The 27,962-nt window shown below is 39.8% G+C and overlaps 1 protein-coding gene across 7 annotated transcripts in view; it reads right to left on the reverse strand.

Annotated features, from left to right (window-relative positions):
* The window catches only part of camta1a (calmodulin binding transcription activator 1a), a 316,283-nt gene that overhangs the window by 173,771 nt on the left and 114,550 nt on the right, over positions 1-27,962 (reverse strand). For all 7 annotated transcript variants that reach the window (XM_087782474.1, XM_087782475.1, XM_087782473.1 and 4 more), the window contains one exon: positions 12,170-12,237. In XM_087782474.1, coding sequence (XP_087638600.1) covers positions 12,170-12,237 — 68 coding nt within the window. The remainder of the gene's footprint in view (positions 1-12,169; positions 12,238-27,962) is intronic.

Genomic DNA, 27,962 nt, shown 5'->3' on the forward strand with positions numbered 1-27,962 from the left:
AGTTTGTCGGAGAGATTTCGACAGGGAAATAGTTCGAGCCAACATTGTTTGTGAGAATTGTCTCCGTGAAGAACATGTGGGTTGATGTGATAGAGAGCTTTAATAGTCGAGGTTAAATATGTTATGAATATTAATTATCCAATCTAAAGCCGTTCTCACCTCCTCTTCTGCACACTTCTCTCAAACGTGCAGCGCAAAAAAAAAAGAAGTTTTGAATAATTGATCAATTGTCTTATATGAACGGATTAATTCTTGTTACACTCAAGAAGAAGTTCTATGTATACAACAAAAAATGCGAATGGAGTGTAAAACTTTTGAAAAACTTGAATTCCAAGAACTGCAAGGAGGGCAGTGTGCAATTGTAATGCACACACAGTGGAGCTATTTTACACTTGGAAGGTGCCACGTGGCACTTGTCATCTGCTGTACTTTCAGTACTAAGAAGCTCAGCTGGATAGAAGAAATGAGACAGAATGTGTGTGTGTTTGTGATGGTGTGTGTGTGTGTGTGTGTGCATCCGTGTCACGCTTGTTTTCGGCTGGTGAATCACCCTGCTCGGTGCCAGTTGTCAAGGGCCTGTTTTTACATAACTGCTATCGTAACATGTCCCTTTTTCTTCCACCCCTTACGCAAACAACTTCCTGAACTACTTCCTATCTGTCATCAGCCGACAAACTATGGGTTTGTCCCCCCAAAAAGTCCCTATATTTCTTCAGGCGGACGCTCAAATTTCAGGAAGTTTAACTGCAGGTTATTTGTCAGACTGAGAACACAAGGTGGAAAAAACAATCTTCGGTTAAATCCCTTTTAAATAATGGTTAAGGGCTGGAATCCAAAACGCCATATGCCTAAAGGACAACACCCAACTGAGCAGTGGGGCATGATGGGCTAAAATTAGCTACATGCTGTTAGAATCTCTGCCATGAAGAGCAGAATTAGTCCACAATCACACATGAATAATGTGTCAGTTCAGCTTTGTGTCCATGAGGGTCAGTGGTGGGCCGGTCAGCCCTGCGTCCCCTCGGTGGAGCGTAAGCTCTGCTGTGTCACTGGCCGACTCTGTGACAGCCAGCCGGCACACTGCTCACCAGTGCAGAAGTGCTAATTGAATTAAGTCTTTATTATCAGAGTGCAGCGACAGCACTTCTTCCCATCTCGGCCCGCTTGGCTGACACTTTCTCCTTGAACACCTGCTTGACATCAACTTCCTCCTCTATTTATTTATCCCTTTTCTCCTGTGGCCACTCACTGGCTTTTTTTTTTTTACGCCTATAGCCTTCTATTCCAGCATGGAAGAAAAGAGCCTCGTACTTGTTTTTTTTTTTGAAGATCGACTTTGTGTGCTTTGAAATTCAGAAAAATGTAGCGGTGAAGCACCTAATTAAATATTCATGTGACAAACCATCAATATAAATCAGCTAGACACTGACACCAGTTTGAGATGTTATGGTTTGATGATATAGAATGCTTGGTTCTTGGACGTACGCTGGCAGCTATTGGCCTTAAATATACAGTATATTTGATTCCAGATCTGGGTCGATTAAAGACACAGAAATTGTGGCTAAAAGTGTGACTAAAGCTAGGTACTTTAAGTGTGGAATACATACGTTCTTCCTGGAACCTACAAGGTCAATATATTCGTGTGAGTGCCGAAGAAGAACCTCTTCCGTCTTCAAAATAATGGCTTCTTCTATTTCCAGTTAAAACAAGACCCCTTATCTTATTGATAAACCTCCGAGTCGGAGTATTCATATTTGGATGGATGAATGTGAAGTAATTATTAACCCTTAAATCCTGTTCTTCAATTTGTCTTCTAAGGTTTGGAAAATAACAGAGGAAACACTTCAAACTTCACTGAACACATTAAATAAATCCTGACTTGCTTTAAGAGTTCGAGGTGAGTGAATTTATGTCTGCTTTAACTTATGACACGTTAAATTAACTAATTTGAGTGGGAGACGCAACAACACTTACTGCAGACATCTACGTTTGTAATACTTAACATTTCGTTAGCACAATTTGACTCTATATAAAGTCACATTATGAGATGCTAACAAAGTGCTGCTGAGATTATATGATTTGACATTAAACTTTCATTTTACATCACAGACTGCAACCACAGAAATCTTTGAAGGGCAAAGAAAATATGAAAAATGTCTTCTATTTTTACTTGAAGGCTACTCATCAGCACTGTTTCAACGTATAATACATTTATTCTTTGTATTTATAGAAGAAAAAAACACTTTTGAATATATAATAATGGTTCATTGTTGTTTATTTGTGCATCTTTAAGGAATAAACTGTTACCATTACCACTCTTTGAATGTGAAATTATTAATTGATGGTTTTGTTTTTGAATAAAAATTTGTACTTAAAAGTAAAGACTTCTTTTTTTAATCATTGTGTTGAAAGGTATCAAAGTATCCAAAAAATGTACTCGTATTGGTATCGACTACGGATATTTTAGTTTCGTGACAACCTGGTGACATCATTGATATTTTAAGCGAAGACCACCAAACTGGGGTCGTGGGGCTACTTCAGATGAGAGGTAGGAGACACCCTTAAAAGATTGGCAGTCTGTTGAAGGCATACAGGGCCACACAACCATTCACACACACACAACTTACTCTAAACACAACCTTCAGGCAGTCGCCTTAAGAAGAATGATGCTTCTTTAGTTGCACAATTAAAATGTTCAACCAGTTTTGTTTTCTAATAAAAGTGATATAGTGCTATGCACAGTCTGTTCCCTACTTTTCTTTTTTGAAGCACAGTAGACATAATGTTCATTATTATCTAAATCCAATTATGATGACTTGGAAATTCATAGAACTAAATACCATAATAAATTTGTGACTGCATAACGAATGTATTTTCTTAAAATAGCTAATTATTACCATTATCATCTACAGCTTATTAGTTTAAGTTGATACTCATAACTCATAACAGAATTATAAACCTGCATGTTTTCTGCCCACTAGTCAAATATAACTCTTTAATATATTTTTTCTAAAATAAAAAAAGTCTCTCAAGAAGTCATCTTGTCCACTCTACAATTTAGTGGCTGTTCTGGTAAGCACACTGCAAATAAAGGCAATAAAGAAGGACTATGTTGGATGTTGTATTGAATAGTCTCCAGTGGCAACACTGGCCACGGTAATATAATGCATCTGGGATGAGAAGTAACATATATCTCGTCCACTCGCTGTTTTCATTGGCCTCGGGCTCAGAGTGTTTCCCCTAAATTTGGCTTGAGCATTACTTTGGAGGACAGAAAAACAAAAATTAGGTTTGTGAGCAGACTGAGGCCCAAGCAATCGCTCCAGCACTTTCTATAATCTATTGAAGGCTTGAGTTCTCCCAACCGTGCCCTGCAAACTTGGGACTTTAGTTCCATTTCTTACCTCTTTCTTTGCTTAACTTGAAAACACTTTTCTTTAGAAAATCCTCAGATTTCACATACTCAACCATGGAAATTTGACTCTTCTATCAAAACACCCCTCATCGTACATATTTTACTTTGTCGCATTCATGATACTTGAGTTGGTTCACCTTACACCTGTCCTTCTTTGTTAACTTTTTTCCAAGTCATCCCACACAGCCCCAGGTGGGCAGAGTTGTCCTTGTCAAGGCGTTTGACTGGGTGGACGCATAGAGCTCTAGGGCCCGGCGCAATGGACAGCCAGGGGAGATAAATCACTGTACAACAAAGTAAACTTTCACTTCTGATGAGTAGATAGAAAAAAAGAAAAAAAAAACACCAAAGAGTGGGAAAGACACAAAGGGTTCATAAGGGATTCACTGTATTCTACAGTTTTAACATCTACTGTCAGAAATGAATCAATCCCAAAGCACAGTTTACCAGAGGTTGTGTCAATAAAGTCAGCTTCTTCCCCACATTAACACACACAATACACAACAAAAAAGACACTTTTTGTGTTTCGAAGCGATCCAAAATGTCCCTTTTTTATTTTATTCAATATTTATAGTTTTCTATTAAATCAGCCGACACCCTTGAAAATGCTACTGAACGCATTCAAACTATAAAACCTATGAGACAGGACATTGGACCAGGGACTCAAACTCATAATGGTCAGTGATGTTAACTCTTGCTATGCGGAATGAGTAAATAAGAAAATGTCACGTGAAGTTTACCATATTTTTGGTGCTTTCATGGCAGTGCTTCAAAGCTAAATGAGTAAATAACAAAATCCTAGTTAAGTTCTTAAATCCAGATGATACTACAAAAAAAAAAATTAAATCCATAAAATCACCTCTAAGTTGGCTCATCGCTAAGCTTCTGTGAAATACCTTCATCCAGTTTTGTGTCAAATGTGTCAAACTCAGGAAATGGGGGTCAAACATGGGTCGCCATGTCATTTTATTTGGTCCATGGTTAGCTCAGACTAAGAAATAATTCCTGTTAAAATATTCATTATGTAAAATCAGTTTGGCTCTAATTTGGATCTTGTTTAACATTTGGTACTCAACCATCAAACGACCCTGTATGTGGTGTTGAAAGGACATTCGTCACAATATCAGGCTGTTTTTTCAACTACCCTTAATTCCTTGCAATTTTCTACAACCCCCCTTATATATGTAAGGTTTTCTTCAGAAGAATATTCATCTCTAATATCGCATCTACTGTTAAAGCTCACATAATATCACTGATGTAAAGGCGACTACAGGACATGGATCACGAGCTACATCACAATAGATTTATAATCTACACAAAAACCCGACTGCATTTGTTTATGCAAAACGAATTTCTCTAAATGCAAAGTCATGCTCTGTTGAGCTCACTGGCGGGGCGGACATTAACATATAGAGGCACATGTATGTGAAATATGACTCTTTTTATCTCGGTGGAAGCCTTCGCCTAAAGGCACACATGTATCCAGGAGTCCTGAACACAGAGGCAAACACCACACACTCACCAAAAAACAGCAAACAGCCATTAGTAGATTTGTAGCTGCGTCTCAGCAGCGCGCAACTCTTGTTGGCGTGCTCACGCCTCTGGGGTGGCGCTGCTGCTGTAGGTTTTAATAACGGCATTGTCTTTGGAAGCTGTCTGAAGGGACTCTGTTTCATTTTGGAACTCTTGCTGCTACTGCCATGAATGTGGGAGGAGGAAAGGGCTATTGCGCTGGGATGTGGGGGCGGTTGGGTTCAGTGTCATTGCAGAATTCTCCAAGGACTGCTTATTGTTTGATAGTTTCAATATACAATGTGAGTGTGTGATGAAGGCAGGTGGGCAACATATCTTCTTTCCTGTATGTGTGAGGCGATCCAAAATCTATTTAAGTGTGAATAGATATTTTGAAGTGGTAAAACTTTTGACTATCTAAATACAATAGTAAACTGGTATGAATGGTATATGTTTGATAATCTCTGTGGACAGTCTGTGCTTGCATGGGTTTACTCACGGTACTCTGGTTTCCTGCCAAAAGCCCAAGAACATACAGAGGTTGACTGAAATTGTTCATAAGTCATTGTTTGTGTGTCTCTGTGTGCCCTGGTTCTTCAGACCCTAGCCCCCCCCCCCCCAAAAAACAGAAAAGGGAATCAGAGATAGAAAATTAATGAATGAAAGTCTGCTAGTAGAGTTTCAATTTACCAGAAGCATTTTCAAGGTTTTAGGGATGTCTGACTTGACCCTTAGTGCGTAGGGGAATCATCCAAAAAAAGCAGTGGACTCACAATATAATTAATCATTGAGGAAGATCACCCTTTCAGTTGTAAAGCAAAGCAGACGGACAGTGACGGTGTGAAGTACTTTGTGACGTACATTGGCGAGGTGGAGCTCATATAAAACTTGACTCAGGATGAAATTTGGAAACGACTAACGGGTCAATTTATGTTATTGGTTTACTTCATTATCTCTTGGAAATCTACATGTGTCTATGTTGTAAACTAAATATTAAGTATTTTAAAATATAAAATTGTAAACTTGTTGGTCCTTTTCAAAAGTGGATAAATGGAGAGTGTTTCCCTGTCTGAAATGTCTCTTAAAAGCAGGGGTCTGCACAATTGATACCTCGTTGACAATCAAACCCAGACAGTTTCAGGAAAGCACTTTGGGTGAGTGAATCATGACAAGCTAACACTCGAACCTTTTATGTCTATTAGCGTTTTATCTCAACAATCTGTGACACCCCTCTGGTCAACGTCTTCTCCATCTGTCAACGCGCAAACACCTTTAATAAAAGGCCCTCAAGGAGACGCTGGAGTCATTTATGGTGAGCAGGGAGTGTCTGCTGCAAACAGTTTAGCTATAACAAAAAGGCTCTCCGGATTCGGAAGTGTGCGCCTCATCATCTGCGGTGATGTGGACACAACTTTGCAAGAGAGAAGTAGTGTCGGAACTGTAGAAACCATGCAGGAAAATAAAGCCCTAATTGTCCCTTTAAGTGTGTTCCCTCCTGCAGAGTGAGGGTGTGGGGTAACAGCCATCCTAAATCACATCCTGGCCGCGGCCTTCATTAAACCCATAATGCCAGGCTCTCCCTTTAATGGAAATGGAAACCACCGAGGCTGTAGGTGTAAATTAAAGTGTAAGGCATGAGTAGGAAAAGATTTCCCCGGCTCTGACAGGTGCGGCCTGAATTAGCTGTAGGGCTGTTGAAGCAGTCAGTAGGAGAACACAGCTATTGATTTGAAGCACTGTTGCACTTCCTATCTAAAAAGGGAATGTGTATTACCAGCGCTAAGGCACATCAATCACTCAGCGTGTCACTACAATCCGTGGCACGCTTCCGATTTTGAAGTGATAAACAAACAAACAAAAAGGTAACCCGAGCCGCGGTATCTGTGAAAAGTCCTTTTTTTTTGGTAGCGTTGGTGTGTGAATGGTGCCATTTTGAGGATGAAAAGAATAGCACCGCATTAACACAACAAAAAAGGGACTCACAAAGCAGAAGATCCACCACGATATAATTGAACACATCTGTGTTTAAAGTTTCAATACTCTTGAATGTGAAATCACCTAAAGCTAAAGTGATTTTGAAAACTGGTAGGTAGTGACTAAAATCGTGGGTAAAGATGGAATGTGTTTTCTCCGCAGCCTGGCTGTACGGAGATACAGTAGAGGTCCTCCTCGTTGAGAGGAGTCAGCTGAGGTAGCGTGGGCATCTGAGTAGGATGTCTCCAGGACATCTTGCCGGTGAGATGTTTTAGGAATGTCCCATTGGAAGGGAGACTCAGGACATGCTGGAGAGACTATCTTGGAACATCTCGGGCTACAGATAAATGGCTCTTACTTATTGGCTTTTCTATGCTTATTCAGACACACAATAACACACTGATGGGAGTAGGCTGCGACGCAGTGCACCAGCTCAACCATCAGGAGCAATCATGGTAAAGTGTCTTGCACTGGCAACCTCTCAGACCACAAGCCAACCACTCTACCATCTGAGCTATGACGCCCAAAATAAAAAAAAAGAAGAAAAAGGAAATCTGGGGTTTCTAGTCTTGGTCGAAGATGTATTAACAGAACAGATATATATACATATATATATATAAGAATGGACTAATCCAAAGTGGCTCTTGTACAACTTTCTTCAACTTTCCAGGGATGAGTGTCAAATGATTCCAGCCCCAACACAGTCCTGGCTGATGCGCCGACATCATTTTTTAAGAATACATATAGTGCACCCTGGTAATTGGTCTACTTCACTTTATCCACTGTGTGTTGACAGGATGTCAACCCTCTTCAGCGTTTGTCCTGCTTTGCGTGTCACCTTGGTCAAACAGCTGGTGTCAGCTCCTTGTGCTCAGCCCGTGGCTCACTCCCATGTTTACAACCCGCCTGCGTCATCGGTGTATCTCGCGTGCCGTGTACACACCACGCCGCCTTCTCCGTGTGTGACCCCGCTGCTTATCTATGCCTCGCTTCATGCCCTGCTAACCCTGTCTACAGGTGCTGGCAGGGGGGGAATTAGCCTACTTAGCCTATCCCCCGCAGGGGTCAACCCAATGCAGACAGCCCACTCACAGTCAGACATGTACGCATCAAGTCACACAGATTGGAGGGGGGCGGTGACATATGATAAAGCAGCACTTAACCACAGGTGTCCTGCCTTTGACCTCTCACACATGATCTTGAGTGGAAAGCTTTTGATATAGAGGCCACCCATCAATCATCCGACATCAATCACACATGTATGTTTCACCCTTTCAATCCCCTCAACCTTTCATTGCCCCAACATCCATCACCACACACTGCCCTTTCCCTGACATCTACAGACATACAAACACTCCGCACCCGGCCATTCTTGGACACGCACACGTTCTCACAAAAACACACAAACATTCTCCCGTATTAAAGTTATTTTGTCAGGTGTTTTGCAGGTTGCAGAACACGTCGGGAAAACTCCCTGGCGATTTTTTCAGATTCAACATATCAGAACCAGCATGCCTGTGTGACATGGGGTCGGGAATCAGCGACCAAGGGTGAGAGCGAGTGTGACAGTGCCAGCCGGGCTGAGGAACTCTAGGCCAGATTATTTCGACATCACATGTGTCATTCCCGGGATGTTTTAGGGCGGAAATATTATTTCCCACACACGTCATATCAAATCATTTATGTCATGTAAATATTCCATGTACTGTGAACTATGTGAACATCATGTCAACGTCGCCTCTCTGTGTGTGACCCTATAGAGAGACGCATAGATAAGCAGCTGAGGAACATCTCTTAACTCAGGACGATCTGGTGCTTATAATCCATGCGTTTCTGTCTTCTCGTTCAGACTATTGTAACAGTTTATTTTCGTGTCTAAATAAGGAGTCTCGCCTGGAATTAATACAAAACTCTGCAGCGAGAACTCTGACTTGCTCTAGTAGAAGAACTCACATTTCCAAGTTCCTTAAAACTCCTCGCTGGCTGCCAGTTTCTTTCAGGATCGATTTTAAAATTCTAGTTCTTTACTGGTCAGGCTCCTCCTTACATCAGTGATCTGATCCAGCCTTACATCCCAGCACGGGCTCTGAGGTATGTGGATTTTTTGGTAAGAGTACTTATGTTCCTGCTATTATTCATTAATAATATTATTAAGAAACATCAGTTAATAGTATTTATTTCCCTTTTGACAAATCTCTGAATGTATATGGTCCCATATGTATATTTTCAAATTCATGATCTTCAAAGTCCTTTATACTTTATATGAGTATACTCTCCTAGTATTCTCTGGAGTAAACTACATGTCAAATACATGTCCTTGAAGACCTTCACACTGATAAGTTTTTTCATTTCAGTAGATTAAGTGTTTCATATTTACTCCTTCCAATATGATTTATTTTGAGCTATAACTTTAATGTTATGTTCGGGAAAAAGAAAGATTTTAAGTGCATTTGGAATGTATTCCTCAAAAAGACACTGAAATAGGGAACACTAACTGGCATTTTTAAACAGAAAATTGTTTACCAGAATCAGTCTACCAAAATTGTATCTATTGAAGGCTAATTTCAGTGAACCATATATGTGGTTAGTTTAAAGAAATAACACAAGATTAACTGTTTATTTCATCAAGTTATCTCCCATTTGGTTTTCCAAATAGACATGTATTGTACTCTACATTGGATTTCTGCGCACTTTCAATTCACATTGTATTTAATTCCTAGCAACTATATGCCTTTAGTTTTACATGTAGGAAGTACTCGTTATATGACATGTGAAAATCGATGGATGAGATTTATAGCCGTATAAAGATTTACATAATTGCAGTATCCTGCTGAAACTCTTATCATCAAACACCACCTCATGTTGTGACATTGTAATATCTCTACTGATACAGAATGTAAATGCACAAAAGACAGATCCAGGTTAGCTTCATGCTCTTTTGGCCCGTGTTCTATAAAAACACAAGACAATGTATTCTACTTGGCAGTGTTTTTGTCGCTCACAGGCAGTGGTGCTGGGTGGGGTGAGGGGCGTGAGGGGCGTGAGAAATGTGTTCTATATCAGTAAGCTCGTGGTCCATTTACACATGGGCGAGGACTACCAAAATTGAAAAGCAGCGCCATACAGATAAGGGGAGAAAAAAGTTTTTTTTTAATATAACAGTGAGTTAAAATGCATTAGCATGTACAATAAAACTCAATTTTCTTTGAATATTTGTATTTGTCTGTCTCTGAAAGTTTTCCAGTTACAAGATGGTACAGATACAAGGTTCTGTCGCATAAGAATCTTCATTCCATGTTTTTATCCAGGAGAGAATCTGTCATTAGTATCACCTTTGTGAAAAACACTTTTTATTTTACTTCCTCTTTTATATTTTTATTTTTTGTATTTTTTAACGTGTTGTTTATAAACAATTAGCTACATGTATTTTGTCTATACGATTCAACCTTTAATAGCATAGAAAGTATAAAGCTCAAAAGAACATACAGTAAGTGTTCTTGGACTTGCTTGCACAACATAAGAACTGGAGCAGTAGAGAATGACAAAACCCACCAAAAAATTCAGGATCCAGATGGTAATTGGGAAACTCCAGCAAAATATCATCTTTTTTTTTAAATATGAATGCAAGGCTGTTATTTTGGATCAAATTGGATTATGGATCAAACTATCATGTCTCAGGTCATAAGATATAACCATGTATAACAACACATCTCATCAATTCTGTCCGTCTGAGATCTGCAAAATGTCTTTCTATAAAAGCCTCCTGTCTGTGGAGGGTATCAGAAATGTTTGGGAGCTGAAGCTGGAGAGGTGCCATTTCATCTCTTGGGCAAATGCCATTTGGTACGGTACTGACCCACAGCTGCTGTCGGTGTTGTAAAGCGGCAAAAGCATCTGACATTTGTTTTTGAATGCAATTAAACAATTAAAAGAACAGACATGAAGCCAATGAACAAACCAGAACTATGAATCATACTTTGCTTGGACCACAAAATAAAAGAAACTCGAATTGTTTCCTGTTTTTTCCATTCTTAACTGTAAATACAGAATAAACATCCTTGTATATTTAAAATGACATAGGAGGAAACTTTGCTCTAAAATGGAATTATTCTAAAATCCTCTCCTTAACCACGGAGTATTGTTCAAATACATGACAAAAACAATCTTGACCAGAAAATATGCCATTTAATATTTTAAAACACCTTTCTTTATGCTGGAAATGGATATAAAATATTTGAGTAGTTGCTTAAAAACAATAAAAACTCAACAGCCTTTTAACCGCTGTAACTTAGAAATATATTTTGTTCCATATTTTCCGGACTATAAGGCGCACTTAAAAGGATTTCATTTTGAACTTTTGTGGCTTATAATCAGGAGCGCGTTATACACAGATTAAATCTGGTTTTACTAACTGCTACAGCTGCCGTAGTCGGGAGCGTTGCAAAAAAAAATGTACTGTAATGTCCAATGTTGTTGTGTGAAGAACTCAAGAAGTAGACGAAATTGGTTTCTGCTGTGTAGATCATCATAAAAACACAACACAACACACCGGATCTGGAAGCTCAACTTTGACCTCCCTATTCTCGTGATACTAACCGTTACCATAACAACGTTATCAGAACACCGTTGCCATCATTCCGGGGCGGACTAAGTAAAGAACTCCAGACGCCAGATATTGCTGTCAACAGGGCATTCAAACCTTAACTGTGGGCTGTGTGGGAGGAGTGGATGACGGAAGGTGAATGAACATTCACCAAGACATGGAGACAGCGGCAGGCGATTTACGTCAGTCTCAAACCTTTAAACTCTGATGATTAATTTGAGGGATTTGTGGCCGAGGAAGAAACTGAAAAAATGAGTGTATAGTTTTCTATTTTACTTGTTGTAACAGAACTTTGAATTATTATAAATATACTGCCATTTGATTAATCGGTACTTTATTTTACGTGGTACAACTGGTTGAAAGTAATTGTGATAGTGTTTAATAGAGTTGGACCAACTAACCCGTAGGTCTCGCTTAATGCACCTTATAATCTAATGCATTTTATATGTGAAAAAAATAAAAAATGAATCATTCATTGACAGTGCTCCTTGTGATCCTGTGTGCCGTATAGTGCAGAAAATACAATAGATGGATTTCTACTTTGAGAAATAACTTACTGGTTCCAGCATTTCTGAGATATGATATCTGATGAATGTCTGTAATTGTGTGTCTAGTCCAGACATTATTAGTGGAAATAAAATAAAGGGTTGTGAGGTCAGACTTACCTTGTTTTAGGGGATGTTGTTAACCATTCTTCATGCTTTTCAAATGTAATTAAGTAAGCTGCAATCTCCTGTGAAGAAGAGAAAAGACATTTGTAATTACATCACATATTGACATTCTAAAAAAACAACTTGGAGGGCAGAAGCACGGGCAGAGCCGCAGAACTCAGACAGGTAAGACGGTGAGACTTAAGCGAAAGGATGCGGGTGAGGTCAACTCGTCTTATGAGAGCTTCTTTGTAACAGATGCTTTGATCGAGTTCTCCTCTGAGAACATCAAGGTACTCGCAGGAAGATTGACGTGTCTGTGTTTAAGGAAAGCAGCTTTTAACATTTTTGGTCCGATCCTCCCCGAAATCCCTTTGATCTGCCCTTGAAACTCTGGGATAGATCAATGTACTCTTTAACCTTTGAATAATAATTACATGCCAGTCTTACGCTATCCACATGCATGTGTACCTCCACGTTAAAAAAAAAAAAAGGCTGTGGCAGTTCTCACTTCTACAAAGAGAAAGTGTGTTAAAAAGTACTTCAGACCGCCAATGGCACGAGTAAAGATACTTCAAAAACATCCATGCTTAGTATGCCTGACCTGCACAAATCCTTTTGAGAGTGTAGATGAAGCCAAGTTAAAGTCACCAATTAAAAATAAATAAATAAATAAGAACTCATGAAGAAACTGATGAAGACAAAGATGCTGGTGTATGTTAAACATAACAATCAACATTGGAATCTGTGCTATTATGATGCTAACAGATTTCTTTTGTATTGGAAGTGTTTTCGTCTTGGATTTAGTGGTTTTCACTTTACATCTACTTCTTACATAAGACACACAGAAATGATCAAATGTTGTGTTCAGTTTAAATTGTTGGATCAAAATTGTAAAATATGTTTATTTCAAGTGATAATTCGCTTTGACTAAACATTAAATTCCAATAGAAAAAGCTCTGTAAAAATACAATTGAGGAAGTGGATTGGCTCATCTATAACTTGAAGTATAAAACAAAACAAAAGACTTCTGCATACATTCACACTTATACATATTTTATTGACCGTAATGTTATACGATTTGCTTTCTTTGCAGCCTTTACATCTCAGGAACGAAACCACAATGTGATTAACAATTCTGTTTGGCCAAACAAAAACAATAGCAATAACGGCAGCAACTCAACTCAATGTGTAATCCAACAGTAGGATGACAATACGTTTTTGTTTGCATTGTTTCTTTCCCTGCCCACGTGGAGCCATAATGTCTCCCATAAAAAAGGGAAAAATATATATACGAGGAAAAACAAGGAAGCACGAGTATTCAGAAAAGCTGATCCTGCTTTTTTATGTTGCTTTGCTTGCGTTGCTTTAAGTCTGCACAAGACCACAGCATGGTTTTTGGACATGAAGAAACAATTTTGGAAAAATGCAAAATACACTGTAGAGTGACCATGTTGTTATTAAATACAATTTATCAACTATGTTTGTTGATAGACCAAGAGTTTTGGCATTGATCTGCATGGACAATTGAACAATTAGGATGAGGGTTAAAAGGCAATGAAATGAACAAATTATTACAAAATACTTCTTTAGCTGATTCGTCCTGAACAATGAGGGACATTCTTATTAGCATGGGTCGTAGAACAGTGCAGTCACATTACTGCGAGCTAATGCCACGTTGATTTGTGTTACTGAGCCGCCAATATAAAGTTAAAGGCTCAGTATTTCAAATATAAAAATAAATCTCACGAGAATTAAAATTAGGAGAATTATGACTTCCCTTCTAGAGATCACATCGTCAGCACCGGGTCTGTCACGGTTTCAGACAATAAAGCAGTCAGGTCGGCATGGACAATAAAAAGTTGCATAGAGAAAGTCACATAAATTCAATTATTATTGAAGGTCAATTAATTTCCCTTCTTAACTATTCAAGAACTTGACAGTGACATTGTTTTAGATCAAAATTGCTGTAGTTTAAAGCTGAAGCTGCGGATTACGACCGAGATAAGGGTTCCCGGTTCAATTCCCAGTCAGGGAAAAGGGTAGAGAGTCAGGGATGATATCCTGCCCAAAGTGAAGGAGTGTTTTGGAGTGAGAGGAAGAATGGAGTAATAGATTCTGATGGATAGATGCTAAAAGGAAAAGCTATGGTGACCTATGGTCACGAGCTGAGAAGGATCGCCATTAAGGAGAGGCTCGTGGTTGAGCCGGTACATCACCGCCTGGGAGGAGTCAGTTGAATTGACTTGGGAATCTAACTAGGAAGCCTCCTGGACCTCAGCCTCCTCTGTGTTCAGGGCGTGCCCCACCAGACCACTGATACTGGAGAGATGATGTCTCCCTGCTGGCCTGGAAACATCTTGGGTTCCCTGACTACAAGCCAGTGATAAGCGGAATAAACAAAGCAATTTTGTATTTTTGTCATGCCCCATAACAACTCTTAGAAGTTGTTTGATTGATGTGATAGTATAAGTGTTATGCTGCGATTAAAACCACGGCATCCTTTAATTATAAATAACATGGACTGTCCACAGCAAAAATCATCAGCTCAGTGAAGCTGTTCAGAAGAATGTGCGTTAAGTTACTTTGCTGCATAAATTTGTAAGTAAATTAGCGCACCAGAGCAAAGATTCGATTATTCCCTGCTATTCTCGGCTCATTTTGGGAGGGATAAAGAGCAGCGGGAAGCTCCTTCAGTGACCCCTGTGCCTGTTAGCACACAATTCTTTCCATCACTCTTGTCTTAAAAACCCAGCCACAGCCCTGAAGACGGTGAAGGAGGGGGCCGTGCGGTCTCGTATTACGAATAAAAGAGCAAGTCTCCAGCTCTTCATGTACCCCCTTCCGCTCAGAACATATGCCAGGGATTATTCAACCCCCCGACCAACCATAAAGGTGGAATAATCTTATGGTGAGGAAACAAACAAAAACAGACGTGGAGCCATTAAACAGCTGCAAAGAGACAAAGTTTGCATGGGCGGCATAATGAGAGGCTAGCGTGCGTTCAGGTTGAGCAAACATGCTGGCGGGGTTGGTGAACGCAGGGGGAGGAAGTGCCGTGGTGGGCAAGCGATGCGCTGAACACTGATGGAGCATCAAAGTCAAACCAGCAGCTGTCAATGGGCTTTGGACTCTATCTGCTGACCTCAAACTCTCTGGTCTGCCGGCAGTCGCAGGGGAAATATTCAGAGGAGGCTCTGTGTACACATGGATCCTACCCCGCTCACCCTCATCAGTCAGATTCCTGCTCCTGCACGTCTGTTTGTATTTCTTTCCCTTATGCAGCCAGACTGACGTGGACCACGCTGGGATTCTACCGAAAGATGCTCATACAGTAGATGTAAGGATGTGTATAAAATAGAAGGGCAGGTGGACAAGAGGAAAAAAAAGCTGTGGAAGACACAGAAAGTATGAGCAACACCGTCCTCTAATTGACAAACAAGTCAAAACGGAAATGCTTTCATTTTTCCAGCAGAAAGAATGATCTACAGCTGTTTGGTCTGACATCAAACAAGATGGAGTAGACAAATGGAGAGCACGGGGTTTCCGTCTACAAGTTACGATCTTGATGACAGCTCACCTGCACATTATTAGCATTCTCTTGAGGAGGCGTCACTCCCATTTCTAATGGTATGTCTAGCCTTTGGATTCACTCTTTCTAAGCCCCACATGCTACCTTGAGACACACACACACACACTCAATCTCATTTCCAGGCTAAAATAGGAGTCACAATAGAAAAATGCTCATCTTAAGATGACTGGATTTCACCGGTTTCCCTTTCAAATTATACTTTCTTTTGGAGGACATAACATTTTCTCTAGAGAGAATCAGCTTTTTGAAACGGTGTCCTATCTAAAATTGTAGCAGGCAGTAACAAATGCATGCCATTTCATTCCGTAGCACAAAGGATAAGGGCACAGTCAGCTCAGAAAACAAACACTGTTGGACTTTTCTAAGGTTTTGATTGTCTTGAGTACACACTGACTTTCGCGAGACTTGACGGGTATCCTTAAGAAAAACAACATACTGTAATATCGACAATCATGGGCTGGTTTAAGGATAATATATGTAATACTTCTCACTGCTCTCACTTCATTCATAGTTGATGGTACGAATGAATATAAAATATCCCAGACTTCTTAAGTTAATGGATATGATAAGGTCAGATGGTGATTATAAATGGCTACATTAGATCAGCCTCGAGTTAAGTGTCATAGCAAGGGGGTCAGCAATGATCACGATGGAAGTGTCTGAATGTGACGTATGACAAGTCGTATAATTATCTGTAATCTGAAGTAGAGTACTGTTGTGTCTGGCTGCATGTGAATCCAGACCAGAGGTTGTGAATCATATGCATTTTGGGACTTACAATATGTATTCAACATATTTGAAAAAGGTTATACTAATTAAAAAATATATATACTGTATATTCTAGGTTGTTAAGGATAATGAACTGTGAAGCTCGAACTCAGAGATGCGTCGGAGGAGATCTACATTTTGCTCAAGGGGTAACATCGGGTTTTAACAAGTGAAGCCAATGCTTAAGTGTGAAGATCCGTCATTTCCCAAAAGAAAATACTTTTTCAGGCGTTCAAAGGTATATTTAAAGCCTAAAAAAATGTATCCAAACGGCACCAATGGATCAATTTGAAGATTCAAAGTGTTATTGACGCATTCCCTCTAGACCTGAACCAAGAAAACACCAAAAAAAACCCTGCAACCTGAGACGCTCCAGAATGGAAAATAAAAGAGCATATTTGTCACAGCGATTTCAACCCCTTAAAATCACTAGTCTAAGTGAGCAATGCGTCATGATTTATAAGATCAATCGTTACAATCACAAGTATGGCTCTCCCTTTTTGAGGAAAGACAATTATTTTGGTGTTATCAGGGAATGTATCAGACACCTGCCTTGAGTTCTTTTCTCTGTCTCATTCTCTTCAAAGCAGCATTTGTACTGACAACAAATGAGATGTGAGAATGATACAGACCGAGAACGACCAATCTGTAAAACTAATTCCAGTCTGCACCACCCCAACATTAAAATACCATCAATTACATCATTGTCTGAAATGCCGTTTTAGTTTTAAAACCCAGCAATTTACCACACACATTATGTAGAGATACAGTAATGACTTCTTCTCCGTGAGCATATTCAATAAAAGAAGCATTTATCACCTCAAAATACGAGCCAAGTATTACAGTATTCTATTACAGCACCATCCCAGTTACACTCGTGCTCAAGTGACACTAATGAAGAGGCATTTAACAAATAGCTGAATTAGAAAAAACTAAGTTTAGCAACAGTATCGATTGCAGTAAAAGCTGGAGCTAATGAAATGAATATGACAGAGGAGGAGGAAGTGAAAGAATGGATGGAGCAAAGTCCGGTTAGAAAACAGAGCAGAGCGCCTCCGGCCCGCCCGTGGCGAAGTCTGGGGAATGCATTCACAAAGCTTTGACCTTGCTCTGCACTTGAAAGCAGGAAGTAGATGAGAGGGGGGGGGCACGGCGGAGAGAGGAGCCCTCCCTGATGACCTGGGCTTTCCAGTGGAGTGCCAGGTCATCTGATACGTCCCCTAGGGCGGCTCGAGAAACCAACCAGCCCAGGGCTATGCCCCGCGTAGAATAGTGAGGGGTGGCTGCAGGAATGGAGATCAACTAAATGAATGAAAACAATTAGAATATTCAATTGGTTTACTTTACTCATGAGGACATAAAAAAAAAAAAGCACATGCATGAAGACAAGTTCGGTGATGTAGGAATTTAAAACAAGCCTAAAGGTACAGTGATTAAAAAATGGTGTAAAGTTTGATCCTGCAGGCAGAAGCGTCTTTGCTGACTCATTTTGGTCTTTTTTTTTTGTTTACACATCATGAATTCTTAATGCACAAGCAATAAAGTACCCCTCAATGTATCTATGCAGTCTGGTATGGCCGTATTACTCTTTCAAGCAGGGTGGGGGGTGTAAGGCAAAGTGACTATATCGTAGTGAGCTATAACCTCCAGCTAGCCTTAAGGATAGTTTGAGCACAGTTCATAATGGGATGCGGTGGATCTGCTATCTTGACAAACAGTCGCCCGAGTGGTACGGAGAGGAAAGTGGGGAAGGGATGTGATGGAGAAGCTGAGGAGGTGAAAACAAGAAACAATGAAGTCTGGTTATGGAGGATGAGCAGGGCGTGGAGCTGTTGACAGCTGCACTTGGCATCTGTTGAAGAGAAGTGATGCTGTTATACGAGTCCCAGTGCTGGGCTTCAAAAGATGCCCTCTTCAGCACGCTGTTCATTAGGACCTGCACAGAACCTCCAAGAGATGTCTGGGCTGAGAGACAAGGGGACAGGTTTTTTGTCGTCCGCACCGATACAGATCCCTTCTGCCCTAACCGCCATCTAAAATGTTTTTTTGACAACAGTTTGCATGCGTTTATTTTAGGGGGAATTAGTGGACTTCAAGATCTGGTACAAAGGACTGATTTAAAAAAGATTCCTTCATAGGTTGGGTGAGCTACTTTAATCCCCCTAGAAAAAAATCCCTCCCTCGCCTCCAACTGGTCCAGTTAGCTAGACCTTTAACTGGTCTTAAAAGGCGACATCACACCACCCCAGCGTGAGCGTCATTTCTATGGCTTCCTGTACATTTCAGAATTGATTCTAAAGCGATTCTTATTACTCGTTAATCTCAGACATGTTGACCACTTGTGAAACAGCTTGAACTCTTAGAACCATGTGCAAACATTCCACTGAGACAGGGGTGGGCAATTATAATTCTTTAAATTATGTGAACGTTGTTAGGGGCCGTCAAGAAAAAAAGGAAGACGAAAAAAATCCCCATACAAAAAGGACATTCGTCATAAGGGCGGTGACTTTTATTAAGATAAATAAGCTGTAATTGTATTCTTTTATATATGATTTTTTTAACTTAAAAAAAATATTTTGAGGGATTAATATATACTCGAAAAATTACACACAAAGAGTAAATAAGTGTTATGTTGAAATGTAAATGAATAATAAATACAAAATACATTTGTTAATGCATTAGAACCATTTATACATGATCATACTTTGACGCTACAAGGGCCGAATAAATACAGTCAAAGGTCTGCACTAAGATATCCTAATCAAGGCTTTTTCAAACTTGACTTTGATATGGTGTTGTGTTTTAATTTTTTACTGATTCAACTCTGTTTCAGTCATTTGCTTGAATTTTATGCTTATTATCATATTCATGTTTTCTTGCTGTTCTTAATAAAGCGTGTCGTGTTAAACTGATTTATCCTTGTTCCTTTTTCTCCTCTGATTTAACTTTCTTTTTTTCAACCTTTCAGCCTGAAAGGTGCTTTAGGAATTAAAATTATTCTTATAGTTTCATTACAGCCTACAGTGTGTCTGGAGTCTCTCTCGGGCGGTTTCCTTCTGTTCCGCCATCCATGCCGTTCCTTTCAGCTCGTGGCTGACAAACATTCTTCTTTACTAGGAGGCAGGAAGCATGAGACAAGCCGTCCGCCGCTCTACATTATACATAGTTCTGGGATCAATTTGGAATTGATTGTGGTGAGCTTAGATGTTTTACGGTGGTTGGTCAATGGCTCTTTCCGCATTTCCACTTGGCATGCTGGTCATGGGACTGCTCTGGAAAAAAAAAGAGAGGCCTTCTCCTGGGAAGTGTTCCATCGCTCCTCGAGACTGCATGCCTATCTGCTCACCCAATCAATGTTCCCCACAGCAGCTGTTTTACCAGCAAACTTGGCTTTACTTACCATTTACCCTCAGTTGTTATGCTTACATATCTCATGCAGCAGCACTTTGGTCTGTCAGCACAGCTATGAAAAGACTGAAGGCGCAAATAAACCTCTTGTATTTTCATGTTTTGCTCCAAACAAAGACTTCTTTATAATAACGTAGGCAAGTGGAACACACCTAAACCTAGACATATGTAAGACACATGTAACTTAATGATACTTGAACTACCAAATGGGGCAGAATCTCATCTGGGTCACATTCAGTTATAACTTAATTTACTTGAACATTACTCTATGATCCATACATTTCAGTCTGCGAGTTCTTTTCACAAGTCATTCCCATTTTAATTAGTAGCGTCTCAGGAAGGAGACGGAACCACAGGTGAATCTAAGATGACAGAGCTGTGAATCAAAACAAATGAAAATTGGTAAATCAGTCGCACGTGGGGGGACGGAACGCTTTGATGGGATTGTAAATCAAATTCTTAAGCCAGGTGCGACTGAATACTACAGGAAACGCAAAAGTCCAGCACAGCAAGGAATTTTGCTTGCGAATGGAACGCCATGTGGTAAGTTCATTGGCAATAATGCAAACACGAATCCCATTGTAGATTAGAAAACAAAACTGAGAGTAATAAATGGATTTAACAAGTTCATCGAAAACACAATGACTTAAAAAATGACTGTAGTATTCCAGTCTCAACTCAAAAAAAGGTTTAAATTAACCATTCAAAAGTCTATATAGGCTTAAAGTGATTGAATGTATCTGACGGATTTACAAGAAAAGTTTATTACAATGAGCAAATTAAACTATTTCTGGATTACCATTTGGGATCTACCAATTGTTTTGAGGATTCATCACTTTCTTTGGTGAAAGTACTACTGTGATATGCTAGTGGAAATGCTAAAAAAGGAATCTAATTAGAAAGAAAAAGGTCTAAATTACACTTTTAAAGCTCACAATATGAATAGTTAATTCCTGAATTACTTTTGCTCTTTCATTTTTATAATGTGTGTATTTTATATATTATTTGGAATAAAGTATAACAGTGTATTGCATTTCTGCTGTTATGATGCGACTTATTCATAAAAAAACAACAATCGGGTGAAATTACTTCTTATCTAGTCAAATGGAGTTTTTTCTTTTCGCTTTTTATCAAGAGAATTATATGTTCAAATTAAAAAGGTTTTATGCCCTTGGAGACCAACAGCATATGAGCACAAGATAAAACCCGAGGACTGATGACTGCTGTTTATGTGGGGGCATGTTTCTCACAGTGTTAGAGATACAGAATGAGAATTGGATCCAAAGTTGAGAGAAATGAAATACATCCATCTTTGTCATCCATAATTAGGCAGCATTGTGACCCTGTAGTTCCGCTGCAAATGTGTATGCGCCTGCTGTTTTAAAGCCCATATGGGACCTCCTACTGCTCTACACTTGAGATGTGTGTAATGATTCTATTACACCTTTATCTTTTATCCCCTTCTGGCAAAACTTCTGGCACAACTTAAGGGCTCTCTCAAGGTGAAAATATGTAGCATGACATAAGTCATACCAAAAAAAAAAAAAAAAAAAACATTTGCATGTTGCAAGTTGTCTTTTAATGCACTGCAGGACACAAGATAACTACTGGTGGTAAGCAGTTGCTTGAACTCATCAGCTCCGCATGTCCTCTTCATCATCTATGCAGCAGGATGTCTGGACCACCTGCCGACCAAACCGAGACGGAAACGCGGTGAAACCTCCATGACGCTGACCTCACTCAAAACAAGACTCCAGGTGACGCTCCGCTGCTTGAGAATTGTGACCAGTTTTCAACATTAGAGAGAAGGATAAAAAACAGCAGCTTGGTCGTCACATCTCCTGAAGGAAGGTAAGTGTTTGCTGCCTCACCGACTCTGACATGTGTTCGACGTGTGTGGGTGGTTTTTGTTTGACCAAAAGTTTCCACTTGCTGACATGAAGGTCTTTGATCTATTTGCTGTTGGATCACAGAGATATTGATTTTATTTTCTTATTTGAAGAGATGGAATCTTAATATATTTTTGCTCTGCCACCAAAATAAAATCTAAATTTTATAGAAGCCAGAATGTTTCGCTTAAATCTTTTGATTCACATCTTGACACATGAATTATGATACACGTCAATCCTGATTGTATTTGTATATTCAATTTAAATCAACGTCTGATTCAAATTAATTATAACACCACTAATGGAATGACACCGTATGAACACTACTGAAACCAATTTGCAAAACTTAACCCGTTTCCAAACACTACTTACCAGAAATAAAGGATGACATGTTGTCCGTCATGCCTTTATCTCAAATCTTTATTTATTTTTTCTTTTTTTACTCCACTCTGTTGGGCTCACACACTCAATTCAGACAAGTAACCTCCATGTAACTCCAATTTCTGTTCCTGTCATTCCTCTCACGCCTGTCAGCACACACATGTCCAGCCACAGTACAGAAAACGACCGTCCATTGTAGAAGTCTAATCCTCCCATGAACACTTTTTTATAGATCTCCTCTCATCTCGTCTCATTTCAACTGAATGTACTAGAAGAGGGCTCCCCTTAATTTAAGTGGGTGTGAGTACTTCAGGGTGTGTTTTGTGTGTGTTGGTTTACACTATCCTCTGCTCATGGCCGGTATTGTTTGGTCCATCAGAGAAACGGTCAAGTTCTCTTCTTCCCACTCCCCAGACACCTCCTTGTTCATGTTACAATAACGGGAATATGGAACTTTGAAGGTCACAGATGCCTGAAGAAAAACTAGCTTGACAGCATCCATGCTTTATCACCCAGTAGCACACTGAGTAACACTAACCATCACAATGAGCTTCAGTCAATGACCACTCAATTGCACTTTCATTCATCACAGTTGTTTGATGGCTGATCTTAATCTGGGCAGGTAACCATCTATAATGAGGATACAACAGTAATTCCCAAGCACTGTGCCGCGACACAAAGTGTTGAAATTGTCATATTTTACAAGATTGCTACTGTAAGAGTCTATTTAGATGAAAGTGATAATGACTTAATTTGCTATCTTTCACGTGGCCGACACCAACTCAAAATCCTATATTTAAATACTGGCTTCCACAGTGGGAAAGATTGGTTCCTAGAGTTTGGTAAACACAGAAGTCGTAAGCTTCCTTCTTCACCTTATACATTGTGTTTTGGCAAAATATATTTTATTGAGGCACGTTCTTGTCGCTCAACCTTTACTGTGAAACTTTTGGAAAAGAGATTGTGAATGGATGTACAGATGATTGAGAATGTTTACGTGCAGCTTAATCATATATAAATACATTACGATGATGTTTAGGTGGTTAATTCTTGTGATCAATGTGCACTTATTCCTGCTTGTAAGAATAAATAATCAGTAAAACGACACTTATACACAGTTAACACAGTAACATTAGTGAAAGACATGTTTTGCTAGTTAATTTGTGGTTAATACACTTGATTATTACACTTACTACTTTCCAGAGAGAAAACTATCTTCCTTTCTCCCAATCTACATATTCCCATCAGCCCCTTGTTCATTATCAGTTTCAGATCTTTCTTCTAAAAAAAAGAAAAAAAAAGTTTGCCCCATTGAGAGTGGAATGGCGTGCTGCCTGTGAAAGCTTCTCTCTGCAGACGGTCAAGAATCGATCAACCAAACGCAATGGCTGACTCCTTTGTGAGCCCAGTCTGGCTCTGTGTATAGCTCTCCTCTGTTTATCTCCTCACGTCGCTCGCTGGTTACATGCTCTTAATTAAACATGCCGCACGGCTATTAATTGTCAACCAGATTCAATTTGTTCCCTCGGCACCGAGTGAATAGGCCTCTCGTCCAAGAACAAAGGTATCCGAACAGCCATGTCAGGGTTGAACAAAGGCCCGAGCCATCACTTCTATCTCCTGCAGTCTGAGCTGCTACAGTTCACCGGCAGCCATTGAAAGAATACGGGCAGGTTTCCAGGCAGGTGTAGAAGAAAAAAAAAACAACCTTTACTTCTAAATCAGAAGTATATTAGCATCATGACTTAAACTTCTTCCCACTTCAGTCAGTTTTAATGGAAAATTGAGAAAACTAACAAATCATTGAATTCCGTTGAATCTGCCAGGGTGTAATAGAATTCATGGCCATGCATCAACCTTTCTGGAGAATTGTTCAGCACCATCGCCAGAACACCACAATGCTGGGAGCCAAAACATTCATTCCTTCACAATTCCCCTTTTCACATTTCCATACTCTGATGTTTTCAGTAGTTCCCCAAAACCATCTCTAAGCCCCCAGTAGGTGACCAAGCCCGGGCTGCTACCATTGTGTTAAAGCTTGAGCCGTCCCACATCACCTCAGTGCTTTCTCGACCACAGAGTGAGTTGATGCCAGGGTAGGATTTGGTCATATGTATACAGACCGCAGGGCCTTCTTAGATTTGACACCTCAAACATTAATGTTGATAGCACACATCCAGGATTAAAGCCCTTAGGGTGTCTTTTTTTTTTTTTTAGATTGAGAATCACAGCACGTCTCAAGATTCTTGTATAACATATGACGAATATGCTGATTAAATCATGTACCATGTTGCATTTCAAAGTAGAACACAACGTCTGCTAGCTACACTCACTACATACGTCCATTGATAATACTTTACATTACGTTAAAGTGATGTGACGATACAGTACGTGATGTGATAGTAAAAGTATATGGTGAGATCCTTTTGAGGGTCCCTGACCTCATTGTATTTAAATCACTGCAGTCAAAAATCACAGAAATATTTGGCAAAAAACAACATCTTTTTATACTTTGTACAGTGCTCAAAGCTGTTTAAATGTATAGTAGTTGTTGGTTTTGTTTATTTTTGAATCAATGTAAAACAAACGTAACCATCACCCTATTTGTATGTTAAATTATTGATTTTTAGTTTTCTTTATTTAATAAAGTTGTGTAATTCAAAGTAAATACTGCCCTTTTTTTAACCATTGTCTCATAAGTATTGAGTTTATGGAAATCGTGCTAACCCTATTTCAGTTAGCACAATATATTCCCTAAATAGAATGAAATAAAAACCTGAATAACACTTATCTTCCACATGTATGTCACCAACCTGAGAGATGGTGCAGCAGAGTCTCTTTCTACGCATGACTAGAAGAGCATAGTATAGAAAGTACTTTCGTTCGGGGAGCCATGTTCAGACCTTGTGAAATGTTAAATGAGTTTGGGTGAAATGTTAGAGCATACATTTGGAGTGAGCAATACCCCGGAGTGCCTTCTTCGCTTGCCATTTCAGCAATCCCGATATTTTGTTGTGGGTAAAATCACAGAGCAGTCGAGGAATTACTTATTCAAAAGATAAGGTTTTTCGTCTGGTGTCAGCAAAAAGGGCCCCTTGACCATAACAGGAGAAAAGCCAATGCTGTGTAAAATCAAAGGTCACCCAGAGACAAATAGGACTAACAGGCGAGAGCAAGGGTGACAAATGCTCTCTCTCTGCGCTCAGCAAATTAATTAAAAGCTGAGGTCCAACATGGCAACTTCACAACAACAGAGCTTTTATTTCAGCGAGCGGAGAAAAAATAGTCGGTTCTCCGTTGTAATCCAAGCATGTTCAACCACTTCTCTCAGATGACTCTTAAATAACATGTTTTATACAGAGGCTTTGAGAGGTTGATGTCACTGTACTCGCAGCGATGCCTCCGTTTTTGTTCTTTAGCCTCTGCATACCTGGTCTGAGGCGAGAGATTAAACGCCTCACCCTGGGCAGACTGCTAATCTGTGGCGGTCCTTGGTGTTTCTGACGGTCCATGACCACGAGATAAGGCCGAAAGGAGGAGCGGGAGAGATGGTGAATGTAGGCGTCACGTTCTCTGGCTCAATTAAGGCCGTGAACAGCAGGTTAGAGAGCGGATCGGAGAGGTCGGTAGAAAAAATCTTCACCTACTTTATTCAAATTCAAGTATTAAAATAAACATTACAGTGCAAGTGTATTGTAGCGCTTTTTGAAGCTCTTACTAGTCAGTGTACATGCACAATATTTAGGCTGACAGCCTGGGATCCTCTTCTAAAAAAAAGAAGCTTAAAGTATAGACTTATTAAACATTTTTCAGAATCATTGATATAATAGATATCACATTACAGAGGAGCACTTGTGAGGTATTCAGTCTTTTTGCACATAGAAAAGTGATCCTAGGTTGCAACCGACATGAGGGTGAGTAGAAAACGAGTGACATTTCAATTACAACGTTCCCCCTAATTTATCCAATCATTCAAATGTCATAAGTTAAAGGACTTTTCTATATTAAATGAATTTCAGTGTAAAATCTAGGACACATGTAGAACAAAAGCTTCGAACAGAAGATTCCGCCTTCTCTCTGAAAGTTGACCAAAATGAAGTTTGCGATTGTATCGCAAGTGCAGGAGTGTCATTTCTATATTGTATCGCCCCGGTAGGGTGCAGCATTCCATAACCTCGCTCCCTTCACCCGCTCATCCATCCCACGTCTTGTCTAATTAAACATCGTTAACATTCATCCCAAGGTCTTATGCAGATGAGCACGGAGGGAATGTGCTGCAGTGCGCATTAAGAAAACAACGTGAAGGGGGGGTGGGCGAGGAGGCGAACGTGGATGATGGGATGGGGTTGTTCCTCGATTGAGACATGCTTGGATTTCTCCGGTTTGACCTCGTTCATCAATTAATTAGCACGATTAGCAGGAGGTGATGTGGAACCATAGCTACGATCAGTGCAGCGGGGTGCCTCTACCCTCCGAGTGGAGGTGCTGGAAGGTAGTAACCGGATTCACTTGGAGTACAAAACAAATAACCTGGTTTAAACGACGAGTACGTATTACATAAATAGTTTTATTCCATATTCAATTCATTGTGGAATGCATTTTATGGAAAAGTTAAGGATTGAAAAAATGGTATGCAGAACATTTTTCATTACTTCATACAAGATGCAAACAAATTAACAAAACCATCATATTTCTGAGACTATAAGGTACACTCAAAATATTCTATTTTCTCAATAACAGAAACCCCCTAAAATCTGGTGCATCTATTCTAATTCTCATTGTACACGACGCGACAAATTCAGTCAAATCTGCACCGCAAAGTTCCCTAGCATTACTCCCTGAGCCTCCTTACTTTGAAGCCGCACCACGCTTCATGCGACTTATAAATTGGTGAACCTTCTGTAAGAAAATAGACCCATTGAATTATAGTGAGCTTTATAGTAAAATGCAGTAGTTGCAGTAATAATTGAAGATACTATGTCTTTTACAAGTGAATACTTTTGTTCTAAAACACAGCTGTGGTTTGAAGATCACTGATCAAAACATTCATGAATCAACATCATAAAAATGCATTTTGCCAACAGATGCTTACAACTTGGTAGCGGTAAATAAATATGTTTGATTCAGGAGGTTTAATGAATCAATTTATTCTCTGAATGTTCAAAGACGTCTGAAGTGACCACTATGATCGGTCGACACCACTGAGAGGCATCCAGCCAAGCACCGCCTCTGGTGTCTCTTCAACAGGATTGTGATCACAATTCTCAGTCTCTCAAACTTGTCATGTGGCTGTCACTTCATCCCCCAACACCTATCACACCAAAAGCACCCTGCAGCCAGATGCTGCTATGCCGGATCTTGACTGACACGCAAGTTTACCGGCAGCCTCGGTGCCAACGTTCTTTGTTTATCTGGAAGTAGACGCACTTGTGCTTGGAATAAACATAAACAATCATGTCCGGACCTTCTCATCCATGAAGACGATAACTCGATGAAGGATGGATTTTAGATCTAAAGTTAATTATGTTGACATCAGCTCTGCATGATTTGCAAAAAGATCTCAACAGGGGTGGGATATGTGTGAGTGGGGGCATTTGTCAGAGACAGACGTTGCCATTTGTCAAGCCAGGGTTTGGTTTATCAGAGTGGACATGATTGGCACCTTGAAGTTTCTAAGAAGAAAACCAGTCTAAGAGTACGTGGTTGTTGTGACGATAGGAGAGCAAGTAACTGTCTGAGGAGTCGGGTGGGTGTGGTGGAGAGACGGCAG

The sequence above is a fragment of the Callionymus lyra genome, chromosome 19, assembly GCF_982586985.1.
Source record: "Callionymus lyra chromosome 19, fCalLyr1.hap1.1, whole genome shotgun sequence".
Lineage (NCBI taxonomy): Eukaryota > Metazoa > Chordata > Actinopteri > Syngnathiformes > Callionymidae > Callionymus > Callionymus lyra.